The sequence below is a fragment of the Oncorhynchus tshawytscha genome, linkage group LG04 (genome assembly GCF_018296145.1).
Source record: "Oncorhynchus tshawytscha isolate Ot180627B linkage group LG04, Otsh_v2.0, whole genome shotgun sequence".
In the NCBI taxonomy this organism is placed as follows: Eukaryota; Metazoa; Chordata; class Actinopteri; order Salmoniformes; family Salmonidae; genus Oncorhynchus; species Oncorhynchus tshawytscha.
The window spans coordinates 7,081,957-7,097,796 of record NC_056432.1 but is presented as its reverse complement, the minus strand read 5'-3'; the positions used below and the strand labels follow the sequence as shown (position 1 = coordinate 7,097,796).

The 15,840-nt window shown below is 42.6% G+C and overlaps 2 protein-coding genes across 2 annotated transcripts; both read right to left on the bottom strand.

Moving 5' to 3' along the window:
* Nucleotides 1–2,961: 2,961 nt before the first annotated feature.
* Nucleotides 2,962–10,289, bottom strand: LOC121846339. The gene is made up of 2 exons (XM_042320260.1): nucleotides 8,908–10,289; nucleotides 2,962–3,154 (listed from the first exon to the last, which is right to left on the bottom strand). Exons 1-2 carry the CDS (start codon nucleotides 9,435–9,437, stop codon nucleotides 2,992–2,994), a joined length of 693 nt encoding a protein of 230 aa, XP_042176194.1. The 5' UTR covers nucleotides 9,438–10,289; the 3' UTR covers nucleotides 2,962–2,991.
* A 1,324-nt stretch (nucleotides 10,290–11,613) lies between these two features.
* LOC121846406 (histone-lysine N-methyltransferase, H3 lysine-79 specific-like) lies at nucleotides 11,614–13,305 on the bottom strand (the record flags this gene model as incomplete). The annotated part of the gene is made up of 2 exons (XM_042321254.1): nucleotides 13,138–13,305; nucleotides 11,614–12,480 (listed from the first exon to the last, which is right to left on the bottom strand). Coding segments are annotated over exons 1-2 (951 nt in total), but the record flags the coding sequence as incomplete, so codon positions are not given.
* Between the last annotated feature and the right edge of the window lie 2,535 nt (nucleotides 13,306–15,840).

Genomic DNA, 15,840 nt, shown 5'->3' with positions numbered 1-15,840 from the left:
CCACAAGCTTCCCACAATAAATTTGGTGACTTTTAGAACAGTTCTATTTTTGTTTCATCAGACCAAAGGACATTTCTCCAAAAAGTACAATCTTTGTCTACATGTGCAGTTGCAAACCGTTGTCTGGCTTTTCTATGGTGGTTTTGGAGCAGTGGCTTCTTCCTTGCTGAGGGCCTTTCAGGTTATGTCGATATAGGACTCGTTTTACTGTGGATAAAGATATTGTTGTACCTGTTTCCTCCAGCTACTTCACAAGGTGAAGAAACCCAGCCCAGTCACGGACCAGGATGTCTTGCTCCCAGGCAGACTAAATAACTTTTTGCCCGCTTTGAGGACAATACAGTGCCACTGACACGGCCTGCAACGGAATCATGCGGTCTCTCCTTCACTGCAGCCGAAGTGAGTAAGACATTTAAACGTGTTAACCCTCGCAAGGCTGCAGGCCCAGACGGCATCCCCAGCCGCGCCCTGAGCATGCGCAGACCAGCTGGCCGGTGTGTTTACGGACATATTCAACCAATCCCTATACCAGTCTGCTGTTCCCACATGCTTCAAGAGGGCCACCATTGTTCCTGTTCCCAAGAAAGCTAAGGTAACTGAGCTAAACGACTACCGCCCCGTAGCACTCACATCCGTCATCATGAAGTGCTTTGAGAGACTAGTCAAGGACCATATCACCTCCACCCTACCTGACACCCTTGACCCACTCCAATTTGCTTACCGCCCAAATAGGTCCACAGACGATGCAATCTCAACCACACTGCACACTGCCCTAACCCATCTGGACAAGAGGAATACCTATGTGTTGAGAATGCTGTTCATCGACTACAGCTCGGCATTCAACACCATAGTACCCTCCAAGCTCGTCATCAAGCTCGAGACCCTGGGTCTCGACCCCGCCCTGTGCAACTGGGTACTGGACTTCCTGACGGGCCGCCCCCAGGTGGTGAGGGTAGGCAACAACATCTCCTCCCCGCTGATCCTCAACACTGGGGCCCCACAAGGGTGCGTTCTGAGCCCCCTCCTGTACTCCCTGTTCACCCACGACTGCGTGGCCATGCACGCCTCCAACTCAATCATCAAGTTTGTTTTTACCAACAACGACGAGACGGCCTACAGGGAGGAGGTGAGGGCCCTCGGAGTGTGGTGTCAGGAAAATAACCTCACACTCAACGTCAACAAAACTAAGGAGATGATTGTGGACTTCAGGAAACAGCAGAGGAACACCCCCATCCACATCGATGGAACAGTAGTGGAGAGGGTAGCAAGTTTTAAGTTCCTCGGCATACACATCACAGACAAACTGAATTGGTCCACTCACACAGACAGCATCGTGAGGAAGGCGCAGCAGCGCCTCTTCATCAGGAGGCTGAAGAAATTTTTGTCACCAAAAGCACTCACAAACTTCTACAGATGCACAATCGAGAGCATCCTGGCGGGCTGTATCACCGCCTTATGGCAACTGCACCGCCCTCAACCGTGGCTCTCCAGAGGGTAGTGAGGTCTGCACAACGCATCACCGGGGGCAAACTACCTGCCCTCCAGGACACCTACACCACCCGATGCTGGAAGGCCATAAAGATCATTGGGCCTGTTCACCCCGCTGTCATCCAGAAGGCGAGGTCAGTACAGGTGCATCAAAGCTGGGACCGAGAGACTGAAAAACAGCTTCTATCTCAAGGCCATCAGACTGTTAAACAGCCACCACTAACATTGAGTGGCTACTGCCAACACACTGTCAATGACACTGACTCTACTCCAGCCACTTTAATCATGGGAATTGATGGGAAATTATGTAAATATATCACTAGCCACTTTAAACAATGCTACCTTATATAATGTTACTTACCCTACATTGTTCATCTCATATGCATACGTTGATACTGTACTCTATATCATCGACTGCATCCTTATGTAATACATGTATCACTAGCCACTTTAACTATGCCACTTGGTTTACATACTTATCTCATATGTATATACTGTACTCATATCATCTACTGTATCTTGCCTATGCTGCTCTGTACCATCACTCATTCATATATCCTTATGTACATATTCTTTATCCCCTTACACTGTGTATAAGACAGTAGTTTTTTTGGAATTGTTAGTTAGATTACTTGCTCGTTATTACTGCATTGTCGGAACTAGAAGCACAAGCATTTCGCTACACTCGCATTAACATCTGCTAACCATGTGTATGTGACAAATAAAATTTGATTTGATTTGTTTTGCACCAACGTACGTTCATCTCTAGGAGGCAGAGCACATCTCCTTCCTGATCGGTATGACGGCTGCGTAATCCCATGGTGCTTATACTTGCGTACTATTGTTTGTACAGATGAATGTGGTACCTTCAGGTGTTTGGAACTTGCTCCCAAGGATGAACCAGACTTATGGGGGTCTACAATTTTTTTTCTGAGGTCTTGGCTGATTTCATTTGATTTTCCCATGACGTCAAGCAAAGAGGCACAGAGTTTTAAGGTAGGCCTTGAAATACATCCACAGGTACTGTTAGGGTTGCATCAATTCGAATCTGGTATCTGGATAAATATGACATTGAGTCACCGATTGTATACTATGTATTTTTTATTAGCTAAGCAATAAGTGGTAAATGCAATTTTCTTATATACGGGCTCTCTGTCCCACCTCGCAGGGCAAACAAAGAACTGACTTGTTCCTGACAAAGATATTATAATATACTCTTGACAGGAGTAGTTCCTGCTTCCGAGCCGGCCTGTCAGAGTAGAGACTGGGCGTCGTTTAAACTCACCCAGCCTATCGTTGATTGTTGGCGCACGAGCTGGTCCCAGCCTCCTTGGCGCTTCAGCGGTCAGTCGTTGTAGTTGTGTAGAATATCTATGGGGAAAAATTACTTGTTTCATGCACAAAGCTGATGTCCTAAACAACTTGCCAAAACTATAGTTTGTTAACAAGAAATTTTTGGAGTGGTTGAAAAATGAGTTTTAACGACTCCAACCTAAGTGTATGTTAACTTCTGACTTCAACTGTATGTACAGTCCTTTCTAGTGGGGCGACAAATGAGTTGAACAGGAGAAGAGGATGAGGTTGGTGGTGGAGGAAGAGCAATGGGGGTGGTGGGTAGAACAGCTGCAGTGACGTTGATTGGTTGCTCTGGCTCATCACTTGTTGACTAAAAGAAAGAAAGATTTAGACATTTGTTGCTCCCAGAGATAGAAAGACATCCAGTATTCACTGAATGAAGGAGCCTATTTACAATTTCATTCATCAATTAAATAAATGATACTATAGTACATTCAATGACGTTATTATTGTGGAGTATAGGCTACTCCTGTATCTACCTTCATCATTGAATGAAGCAGAATACCCATCCACATTTATAGTGGTAGGTGTGGTGGTGGTAGGGATGGTAGGTGTGGGGATGGTAGGGATGGTAGGTGTAATGGTAAGTGGAGTGGTTGTAGGTGTGGTGAAGGTAGGTATGGTAGGTGTGATTATGGTAGATGTGGTGATGGTAGGTGTGGTGATGGTAAGTGTGGTGATGTTAGGTGTGGTGACGGTAGGTGTGGTAGGTGTGGTTATGGTAGATGTGATGATGGTAGGTGTGGTGACGGTAGGTGTTGTGATGGTAGGTGTGGTTATGGTAGATGCGATGATGGTAGGTGTGGTGATGGCAGGTCTGATGGTAGGTGTGGTGAAGTAATTATGGTATGGTGATGGTAGATGTGATAGGTGTGGTATTGGTATGTATGATGGTATGTGTAGTGATTGTAGGTGTGATAGGTGTGGTGATGGTAGGTGTATGGATGGTAGGTATGGTGGGTGTGGTGATGATAGGTGTAATGGTAGGTATGGTGATGGTAGGTGTGATAGTTGTGGTAGGTAGGTGTGGTAGTTGTGGTAGGTAGGTAGGTAGGTTTGGTGGGTGTGGTGATGGTACATGAGGTAGCTGTGGTTATGGTAGGTGTGGCGATGGTAGGTGTGATAGGTGTGGTGATGGATGGTTTGGTGAAGGTAGGTATGGTAGGTGTGTTAGGTTTTGTGATGTAGGTGTGAGAGAAGTGGTGATGGTAGGTAAGTTTGGTAGGTTTGGTGATGATAGATATGGTAGGTATGGTGATTATAGGTCTGGTAGTTTGGGTAGGTAGTTGTGGTAGGTTTGGTAGGTGTGGTAAGTTTGATGATCGTAGATGTGATAGTTGTGGTGTTGGTGGATTGTAGGTGTATTGATGGTGGGTAGGATAGTTGTGGTAGGTCGATGTGGTAGTTGTGGTAGGTAGGTTTGGTAGTTGTGTTTGGTAGGTGGGGTAGTTGTGGTACATATGTGTGGTGGTTGTGCTAGGTAGGTTTGGTGATGGTAGGTTTTGTAGTTGTGGTGATGATAGGTGTGGTAGGTGTGTTAGTTTTGGTAGGTTGGTGTGGTGGTTGTGGTACATAGGGGCGGTAGTTGTGGTAGGTAGATGTGGTAGTTGGGATAAGTAGGTGTGGTAGTTGTGGTAGTTGTGGTGATTAGGGTTGGGCGGTATCCAGATGTTCATATTGTCATACCATCCTTCTCTCATACCGGGATTTACAGTATTACCGGCATAGCACATGAGTGGGTGCTAAAAACACAAGAAAAACCTATTGCCCTCTATTTCCAGAATGCTAACAAATTAGCACAAACTGATAGCAAATTCACATAGACGCTGTTAGCTAAATGCAAAACAAACTAGCTAATTGCAAAGCAGTGGAGGCTGCTGAGGGGAAGACAACTCATAATAATGTCTGGAATGAAGTCAATTGAGTGGTATCAAACACATGGAAACATCTCTTTAATGTGGTTGATACCACTCCATTGACTCCATTCCAACCATTATTATGAGCCGTCGTCTCCTCAGCAGCTTCCACTGTTGCAAAGAAAGGCAAATCCAGCTCATAAAGTGATGTAAGGGATAATCAACGAGGGACTATGAGTTCTATGGTAAATAATGAACACTGTGGAACTGACCTTCCATGGACTTGCATTATTTTCCAGAGAACCATAAAGCCCTGAGTTGATTATCCCTTTTATACCATGGCTATAATTTAACACATTTGCCGGTAGAAATGTGTTCAACATCCATTGAAGTAGCTAGCAAGTTTACTAGATAGCAACAGTAGTTGCCTTGGTAACAAACCAACATACTTGCTAGTTTAGATAACCAAACCATCAGTCCTAGCTTGCTATTATGAAAACCTAATTCAACAACATCAATACTGTTTTCAATTTGACTTCATTTGTAATGTCCAAAAGTCCAAACGTAATTACCGTGGATTGGAGGGAAGAGGTCTATGAACCAATATCTGAAGTTTTAGGGAAGCAAATTTTAGGTAAAGTCAATTCAAATTCATTAAAAATATAAAAGAGTTTTTTAAAAATACAAAAAGTTATTTATATTTATTAGTGGGATGTGGTTCCTTTTATTTAACTTTTATTTAACTAGGCAATTCAGTTAACAACAAATTCTTATTTCCATCAACTAGCTAGGAACAGCAGGTTAACTGCCGTGTTCAGGGGAGGAATGACAGATTTTTACCTTGTCAGCTCGGGGATTCAATCCAGCAACCTTTCAGTTACTGACCCAACACTCTAACCACTAGGATACCTGCTGGTTACTGACCCAACACTCTAACCACTAGGATACCTGCTGGTTACTGACCCAACACTCTAACCACTAGGATACCTGCTGGTTACTGACCCAACACTCTAACCACTAGGATACCTGCTGGTTACTGACCCAACACTCTTACCACTAGGATACCTGCTGGTTACTGACCCAACACTCTAACCACTAGGATACCTGCTGGTTACTGACCCAACACTCTTACCACTAGGATACCTGCTGGTTACTGACCCAACACTCTGACCACTAGGATACCTGCTGGTTACTGACCCAACACTCTTACCACTAGGATACCTGCTGGTTACTGACCCAACACTCTTTACCACTAGGATACCTGCTGGTTACTGACCCAACACTCTTACCACTAGGATACCTGCTGGTTACTGACCCAACACTCTAACCACTAGGATACCTGCTGGTTACTGACCCAACACTCTAACCACTAGGATACCTGCTGGTTACTGACCCAACACTCTAACCACTAGGATACCTGCTGGTTACTGACCCAACACTCTAACCACTAGGATACCTGCTGGTTACTGACCCAACACTCTGACCACTAGGATACCTGCTGGTTACTGACCCAACACTCTGACCACTAGGATACCTGCCGCCCCCGGTAGCCTAGTCAACCTTGCATGTTCCGTTGAAGAGGTTTGAAGAGTAAAGTCTGAATCTTTAATATAAAGCTGACTTCACCACTGTAAAACACTGTATGATTAAATCATTCTAATTTGATTCACCAATAAAAACGTTGAGCTCATCTTTTAATAATAATGTATTCATCATAGAATCATCTTTGATTACAGTGTTGTCAGTGGCGAGCCGTCATTTAGGGCAGGTGGGGCAGAGCCACACCCGTTTTGAGCCCTGCGTGTTTAACAACAATATATATATATATATATATATATATAAATATATGTTGCCTGCTTTGCATGTTATTTTGGCATTAATAAGTGTCCCATATCAGTTTGCAAACAATGTAGAAATGTGTTTAAAATCATTGAGTTAATAAAGCTGCATAAAGACACCTTCTCTTTTTTGCTTTTTTGAGGAAGGCAGCTCATAAATGCAGGTGTTTCAGCCCAGCTTAGTGCTTTCTGTGGTGGTGGGGCAGCCAGCGAGAAATACGGAGCGTAGGGGTTGGTAATGTTCTCTGGTTGCGCCGTGATTGGTTCAACATCATATTTTCAAAATCATAGCTATCAAGCTAGCAGTCATCATCATGCATCCAGACAACAATCTACTGGCAAATCCTTTTCAATCCTTGTCATATGAAGAGAAATTATAGATAAAAAGTATCGGTGGTCATCAACCTTTCCAAATGAACACAAAAAGTTGGAAATCGCAAATTCAACAATGAGTGGTTTGGAAGGAATCAGTGGCTAACTGCAAGCTTAACAAATCAATCACTGGCCTGCTGTTCAACATGAATACTGCCGCATTCAAAACAACTGGAAACTCGGAACTGGGAAATCTTAGACTTCAGTGAGTTCAAAACAACTGGAAACTCAGAACTGGGAAATCTTAGACTTCAGTGAGTTCAAGACAACTGGGAACTCTGACTGGGAAAACAGGTTTTGAACGGCCATCCAACTCAGAAATCATAGGAGCCCATGTGCCTCACCCTAATAATGTTGTCCCTTTCCCCTCTCATAACTTAGCCGACTGCTCTGACTTGATGGTGCACATGTAGACTATAGCCTGTTTTTGAGAAATGTAATCATCAAATATTGTAAGAGCTTTCATTGTCTGCTTATATGCAGTTCTGACTTGGTGTACAGGGAGAATACTGTAAGAATGGCCCATGTTCAAAATTCTGTCGCTGTACATTTCAAAAGTGCTGAACAAATGATTATATTGACGACGTCCATCCTAGCTCTCTCATTGTCTTAATCTAAATTACAGATATCCTGTAGTCCACTCGTTGTCCCCTTGTGCCATAGTTTGTACATCTCAATTGTCAGTAGAAACCACATTTGTTTAAGCAAGTCAGCCATATCAGCTATGTTTTTTAAAAAGGATTCTCTCCATGGTGCTGAAAAGAAAGCTCTGCTGTTGGGACAGCTTTATGTCGACCCTAACAGTTTGTGGGCACCGTTTGTTAAAGTTATAGTGCAATTAATGTATTGTTTAGTGTTGTGTTGTGTATGGGAATGGGAAAACATGTTTTTTATTAAGTTGAACATGTGCTCTTTGTGACAGAATGTTAGAATTAGGTGAAATAAAAGTTACACTCCCCAAAAGGTACTCAATTGGTGGAATGACCCGAGTGCTGAACTGGAGGTGGGAGAGCTAACGATGCATCTACTGTTGCTCTCTCCTCAGATTCTTAGAGAAGCTATTTCAATCTGATATTTCTCCTATGGTCTAAAATAGATGTGTATAGAGGACTCCTCTCTAATATAACATGTCACACATTGTATCAAACTGATGGAATGTTAGGTGTCTCATTGAAAGTCTAACATCTACCATGACTACTGGATGTTTCAATTCTAATAAATAAAAAAACAATCCACACCGTAACAACAATATTGCTTTTCTACTAAATGATTTTATTAAAGAATAAAACTTTGCTAACAAAAATGACATCATCAAACATCACTGGCCTGACTTGAGCAGCTCTGCCCGGGGATGGAGCCAGCAACTTAGCTGCTACCGGTCCGGTCCAGGCTACCTGCAGACCTCCTCCCAGACCTCCTTTTCAGCACCTCCCCTTAACAGGAGAGGTGGTGGAAATGATCAGAGTTGCATTCAACTTGAATAAAGATGAGAAACTCTGGTCTGTGGAGCCACTGGTCTGAGGGGAGGACTTCTGTTGAAACCATTTCCATTTTTGGGATATTTTGTAGGACTGTAGAGGTGGTGATCAGAGATGAATTTAACTTGGATAAAGATGAGAATCTCTGCTCTGGGGAGGAGGGTCACTGACCTTCGATGGTTTGTTGCCTGATAAAGAGGATACTTGCTGGCTAGAGGAGACTATAATGTTTTGAGGAGGAAATGTGGCTCGATGACTTAAAGAGGAGGAGGAATTATTGGGCGACACTTTTAATTACCAACGTAACCTCAGTGGAACTGTGGCTTCATCGAGTTCCAGCTCTAGGCAGACAGCACGTCAGGAATGCTGTAAGACATCACAGAGACAGGTAAGTATCTATATATTTACATGTGTGTTGCATGTACACTAAACCCTCACATTTGGATAATGTCACTTTTTAAAGTGATGACATGTATATTAACAGTGTAAAACATGAATAGATGTTTAAACATTCTTTACCTCATCCTAATTTTCTTCCAGATGCTTGGCTTTTTCTTTGTCTTTGTGTTGGAGATTGGCTCTGATGTTTCAGCCTCTTCTGGAGCTTCTAGCTGCTGGCTGTCTGGCCCCCCCTGATGGTTCTCTGGCCCCTCCTGCTGGTTCTCTGAACTCCCCTCCTGGTTGTCTGCCCATGCCTGTTGCCTCCTTGGCCTTTCCTGGTGGCCATCAGCAGATCCAGTGGGCTCTTGGCTTACTTGGCTTACTTGTTGGCCTGTGGCCCACCTGGGCAACTCCTGACCGTGGTTGTAATCGTGGCTATGTTGGGTGGTTAGACACCGGGTGTTGATTTGAGCATCAGCCTCCAGATTCATCTGCTCCAGGTAGTTTTCCTTCATCCTCTCCCTCTCCTCCTTCAGTTGTTGATGAGTGTGTTTTTTAAGCAGGGACCGCTCTCTCCACTGCTTATTGAAATCCTCCATCTTCTTCCTTCTCTCCTCAGCCTTCAGCAGCTCCTTCCTCTTCTCCCTCTCTCTCTCTGCCCGGGTCATGGTGGATGTTAGCCTTGTGTGTCCAGGGATGGCTGGGAGGGGAGAAGAAGTAGAGTTTACATTCAACTTAGTGGATCTGATATCAACTTAAATGTAATGGACACAGGGAATGAAGAATAGAAAACACAATTGGATCTCAATGATTCTTTACTCTTTTCAGTTAAGCAAGGCATGGAATTTGTGAATAAAGTGCAATAATTTCCATCCTGAATTGACCTGGCCCTAAGTTGAACATGAGTCCAGAATGGCACCTATTCTTTGTATAGTGCCAGGGCATATGTGATCGCTTAGGGCCCCATGGCCACTAGTAGCCCCCGGATCCCCCCAAAACACGTTTTTGTGTGTGTTTTTTATGAACTCTTTCTGGGTCTCAACTTAGTCTTGAGAGTTAGACTAGTAGATAACACAAGGTACCATTTAAAAACGTGGTTGTTATCAGCAGTATTTTTCTTGTTATGTCAGTCAGTCACTCAATGAGCCATGTCAGCTAACATATTCTTTGGACAGTAGTTTTATATTGAAACAATGATGCATCATGATGACTGGTGTGGAACGTATGTGTGTAGAGGAGACTACAGAGGATGATGTCATAAGTAGAGGGAAAACAGGTCTTACCTATGTGGACGATCTTGTAGCCCTCCTCAGCCTCTCTCTGATACGTTCTCTCTATCTTTCTGAGGTTCCTCTTCTCCCATGTTTTATTCACCCAGCCCACAGCTCTCCTTCTGATACTTTTATCAGGTGGGAGAATGTCCTCCTTGTCATCTTCCTTCTCCTCCTCCTCTAACTCACCCCTCTTGTACTCAAGGATCTCCCTTCTTTCCTCTTCCACCATCTCCTCTCTTTTTTTTGCCTCTTTTATATTTTCTCTCTCTCTGATTAAAGATAAATGGCATTCAATGGCTTTCTTTCTCTGCTCCTCTCTCTCCTCCTCTCTCTGCCTCTCCTCCTCTCTTAGTCTCAACATTTCTTTCTGTCTAGCAATTTCAATCTCTCGTTTTTGATCCTGCTCCTCTTGTTGTCTTGCCCTCTCCTGTTTTCTTTCCATCTCCAGCCGTCTTTCCTCCTTCTCCCTCCTGATTTGTTGTCCTCTTTCTATGTGTTCTCGTTCCCCCTTCAACACTTCTAACCTCCTCTCTTTACGCCTATTGAAGACTTCCCGTGCTTTTGCTTTAACATTAACTACTACATGTTTCTTCATGCTTACTTCCTTTCCTCTCTCTTCTCTTTCCCTGTACTCTTCCTCTGCTTCCTTAATCACTTCCTGCTTTTCTTCCATCTCTCTCTCCTGTTCTATCTCCAGTTCATTCTGTCCCTCAATTTCCCCCAAAATATTTTTCTGCCCCTCCTTTCTTCTTCCTGCTTCCTCCCTTTCTCTCATAATCATCTTTTCTTTCTCCATCTCTTTCTGTTGCTGATCTTTTAATTCCATCTCTCTCTGATTGTCATTGTCTTTCTCCCTTTCTTTCTCCTTCTCCTTTTGTTTCTGTCTCTCCTCTTGTTGTTGTCGTCTGTGTATCTCTTCTATCTCTCTCTGTCTCTTGTTCTCCCCCTCTCTTCCCTCCTTCTCCATGTCAATTTGCTTCTGTTTCCATATATTTTCTTCTTCTTGATCTCTCTCAAACATTATCTTTCTCTCCTCTTGTTGTTGTCGTCTTTCTTTCTCTCCCATCTCTCTCTGTCTCTCTTCTCGTTCTTCCTCTTCCATCTCTACTTGCTTCTGTTTAAATAGTTGTTCTTCATTCTCTCTTTCAATCTCTTTCTGTCTCACTTCTCTTTCCATGTTTTTCTGTCTCTTCTCCATTCTCTTTCTTTTGATCTCTCTCTGTCTCTCTTTCTCCCTCTCTCGTTCTTCCTCTTCCATCTCTCTTTGCTTCTGTTTAAATAGTTCTTCTTCATTCTCTCTTTCAATCTCTCTCTGTCTCTCTTCTTCTCTTTCCATAATTTTCTGTCTCTTCTCCATTCTCTTCCTTTTGATCTCTCTCTGTCTCTCTTTCTCCCTCTCTCGTTCTACCTCTTCCATCTCTATTTGCTTCTGTTTACATCTTTGTTCTTCAATCTCTCTTTCAATCTCTCTCTGTCTCTCTTCTTCTCTTTCCATAATTTTCTGTCTCTTCTCCATTCTCTGTCTTCTGATCTGTCTCTGTCTCTCTTTCTCCCTCTCTTCTTCTTCTCTCTCCATCTCCTTCTTCTTCTCATCTTCTTCTTGTCTCTGTTTTGGTATTTTCTCCATTCTCTTTCTTTCTACCTCTTTCTGTTTGTTGTGCTCACCCTCCATCTTCTCCTCCATGTCCATTTGGTTCTGTTTCCATTTATATTTGTCTGTTTCCATATTTTCTAATTCTATCTGCTGTTCCTTGATTTTCTTGAAGACTTCCTCCAATTCAGACGTCTTTTTGTCATTGATGAGGGCTGTCTCCATCTCCATCTCTCTCTCCACTCTATTTTTCATCTCCTCTTCACTTCGTCTCCAATCATTTTCTCTCTCTCTGTCTCTATCAAATGTTCTCTCTGGTTCAGTCTCGTCTTTCAATCTAATCTCTTCTTTCATTCTCACAACCTCTCTGTCTAACACTAGTACATTTTGGTGAACCTGTTTCACTCTCTCATTCTGTCTTCTAAACGCTTCTTTCGCTCTTTCAAATGTGATTTTGTATTGAATCTCTTTTGTTGTCATATCTTCTTTCAGTCTCTCAACCTCTCTCTCTAACTCTTTTACCTTTTCGTTAACCAGTTTGACTTTCTCATTCTCTGCAATACGCATGTCTCTTTCTCTTTCAAATATGATTTCCTTCTCAATCTCTTTCAATCTCTCAATCTCTCGTTCTAACGCTTTTATCGTTTCTTCTGCCTGTTCCACTTTCTTCTTCATTTCTTGTCTTTCCAATTCTGCTTTTCTCTCCCTTTCCATCTCCCTTTCTCTCTCTTTTTCCCTCTCTCTTTCCCTCTCTCTTCCTGTTTCAATAGGTTTGTTGTTCCAGGCCAGTCTTGGTCGCTGCTCCTCCATGACTTTCTGCCATAGCCTCAATCTCTCAATCTCTTGCTTCATTTTAAAAGGTTAAATTAGTGATAATCTATTACCAAGACATACTTTCAAAGGATTTGCAGAAAATGATACACAGAAATACAACCTAGAGCTAGGTAATTGAATCAAACACTGGACAACATCAATAGCAGGGTCATGTTGATCAATTCATCTGGACAATTCATTGTCAATTAATGTATTGACATGGTTTGAAAAAATTATGAGACATTTTATGGAATCAATTATGTCCAAAATGTGTACAAATACAAACACACAACCTTCTTGCCCATTCAGTTAGGGGTTTGAGAAATTCCTGTTACAATTTGTGTGATGTTACAACAATGTTGCCTCTGATGTTTATGCTTGTAGAAATAAGCAACTATTTACAACCTGCACAGATACAGTTATCAACAACAACAACAGTGATGACATTAATAAGGAAGTGGATATTCAACCGGCAGAAGGAAGGCATAGGGGTTGAGATAAATGAAGGTTAGGTTCAGGACCTAGGGTTGGGTTAAGGTAAAGGTTAGGTATAGTTTCAGTGAGGTTAAGGTAAGGGTTAAGGAAAGGAATAAAAGTTAACATTGGGTTAGCGTACCGCTGTCTGCCACTATTCATTTTCAGCTGGGTAAATATACACTGCCTTTTAATAATAACAATGACATGTCTTACGTGGGCCAGTTGTAGGTCCACCATCAGTAGATCCAGCAGTTGTTTGAGTCTGTGGATCTCCTGCAGTTTTCTCTGGTACTCCATTGCTTCTGTGGCTCTCTCTGCTTCTCTCTGTCTCTCTGCTTCTCTCTGTCTCTCTGCCTCCCTCTGTCTCTCTGCCTCCCTCTGTCTCTCTGCTTCCCTCTCTCTCTCTGCCTCCCTCTGTCTCTCTGCTTCTCTCTGTCTCTCTGCTTCTCTCTGTCTCTCTGCTTCTCTCTGTCTCTCTGCCTCTCTCTGGCTCTCTGCCTCTCTCTGGCTCTCTGCCTCTCTCTGGCTCTCTGCCTCCCTCTGGCTCTCTGCCTCCCTCTGGCTCTCTGCCTCCCTCAGTCTCAGGATCTCAGCCTTCCACTCTTTCATGATACCCCTTTCTACTCTTCTTCTCCTCCTTTCATCTTTTAAAAGGGCTCGGAGATGGTCTGTCTTGGGGAGATGCGCATAGCCCGTTGAGTTGTCACGTTCCAGTCCAAACATGACCTGGGATGTGAGAAGGGAGCTATTCTATAACACATGTAGATGACATGTTGTCTTTATATGTAGATTATATTTGGGTTTTATATTTCATATTTGATTGATGTTTAGGCCTATGACTTTTGATTCCACTTTGGCTACCTTGCACCATATTGTCCTCTCTTGCTATATCTTTAATTGTATGCCCTTGTGCAGATCTTCTCTCTAAACAATATTCATGATAGTTTGAATGAGTTGAGTAAACTACACTGTTATTAGCTTCTCAGTCTGTACTGTACTGTCCCTGGAAGACTCTCCACATAGTTCACCTAGATCCAGTCCACTTTGTACCACTGGTCAATTAATCATCCAAACCTCTGATTAGTGAATCAGGTGTGCTGGTGGTGGAATACATGATATGAGCTGGTTAGGGGGAGGACAGGTTTGAGAAGGGAAAGACTAAATGGACTTTTCTGACCAACATCCCATTGACAGCCCGTCTGGCCAAAACCTAAAACGGACCCTAACCTTAACCCTAACATTAACCCTAACAATAACCCTAACATTAACCCTAACATTAACCCTAACATTAACCCTAACATTAACCCTGACATTAACCCTAACATTAACCCTGACATTAACCCTGACATTAACCCTGACATTAACCCTAACATTAACCCTGACATTAACCCTAACATTAACCCTAACATTAACCCTAACATTAACCCTAACATTAACCCTAACATTAACCCTGACATTAACCCGAACATTAACCCTAACATTAACCCTAACATTAACCCTAACAACAAACCCTTATGCCTTGTAGTCTCATCAGTCATCAGACTGTAGTTTCTCCCTGTGTGTCCAGTCAACCTCCTCTCATCATGGGTGTGATTCAGACTGTAGTTTCTCCCTGTGTGTCCAGTAAACCTCCTCTCATCATGGGTGTGATTCAGACTGTAGTTTCTCCCTGTGTGTCCAGTAAACCTCCTCTCATCATGGGTGTGATTCAGACTGTAGTTTCTCCCTGTGTGTCCAGTAAACCTCCTCTCATCATGGGTGTGATTCAGACTGTAGTTTCTCCCTGTGTGTCCAGTAAACCTCCTCTCATCATGGGTGTGATTCAGACTGTAGTTTCTCCCTGTGTGTCCAGTAAACCTCCTCTCATCATGGGTGTGATTCAGACTGTAGTTTCTCCCTGTGTGTCCAGTAAACCTCCTCTCATCATGGGTGTGATTCAGACTGTAGTTTCTCCCTGTGTGTCCAGTAAACCTCTTATCATGGGTGTGATTCAGACTGCAGTTTCTCCCTGTGTGTCCAGTAAACCTCCTCTCATCATGGGTGTGATTCAGCCTGAAGCTGGAGAGGCCAGTAGCAACCAGCCCGACCACTTTATTACAAGTTGGGGATGGATAGTATCTCTAGAGGTACAGTAGGGCATTTCCATTTAAAAGGATTGTCTATTAGGTATTTGTGAAATTGTTAGATATTACTTGTTAGATATTGCTGCACTGTCGGAACTAGAAGCACAAGCATTTCGCTAGACTTGCAATAACATCTACTAACCATGTTTTGTGACCAATAAAATTAGATTTTGATTTAAGCACCAATTATGACGTTCATAGGAGCATGTGTAATTGGGTGTCAAATGAAATCTAAGAGTGTCTATTTTTGGTAAATGTAATTATAGATACATTTTTCAACCAGTGAAGGCTTTGATTTCTGGGTCAACAGATGTAAAAGGGATCTTAGAAAAGATTAGCAGAAAAAGTCTTAAAAGGTCCAATATCAGAACTACATTAAACCAGAATCATGTTGACATAAAGACCCCTGACTACTATTATCAACACTTACATTTGGGTTTGTAGAAATCGTTTTGTTGATATTGTCTTGTGCCTTGTAATTCCGTTACCAAAACCCCACATAACTTCAAGATATTTTCACATGTGTCTTTGTGAGGAGGGGGGATAATGAAAGTTCACAGAAGTAACCAGTAATGGTGGAGCTAACAATTAGTTTGAGTGATTTTTCTGATGTATATTTTGTTTGTGAATTATTAAGTGATTAAAACTCGTAATTCTGTTGCCAAATTGGTCGCTGCATCAAAACCAAGTATCCATTACAACTCTATTGTTGCATTACATCTCCACATTTCATATTCCAGATTCAAAAAAATAAAAGGTCTGAGGTTAAAAAACTATCACCACACATCTACAC

What these genes read in the sequence shown, in the direction of transcription:
- LOC121846339 (XM_042320260.1), bottom strand. Translation starts at nt 9,437, where the DNA reads ATGACCCGGGCAGAGAGAGAGAGGGAGAAGAGGAAGGAGCTGCTGAAG. An exon ending in TGGAAGAAAATTAGGATGAG is followed by an intron (nt 3,155 to 8,907) that starts GTAAAGAATGTT and finishes TCTTTCTTTTAG; the next exon opens with TCAACAAGTGATGAGCCAGA.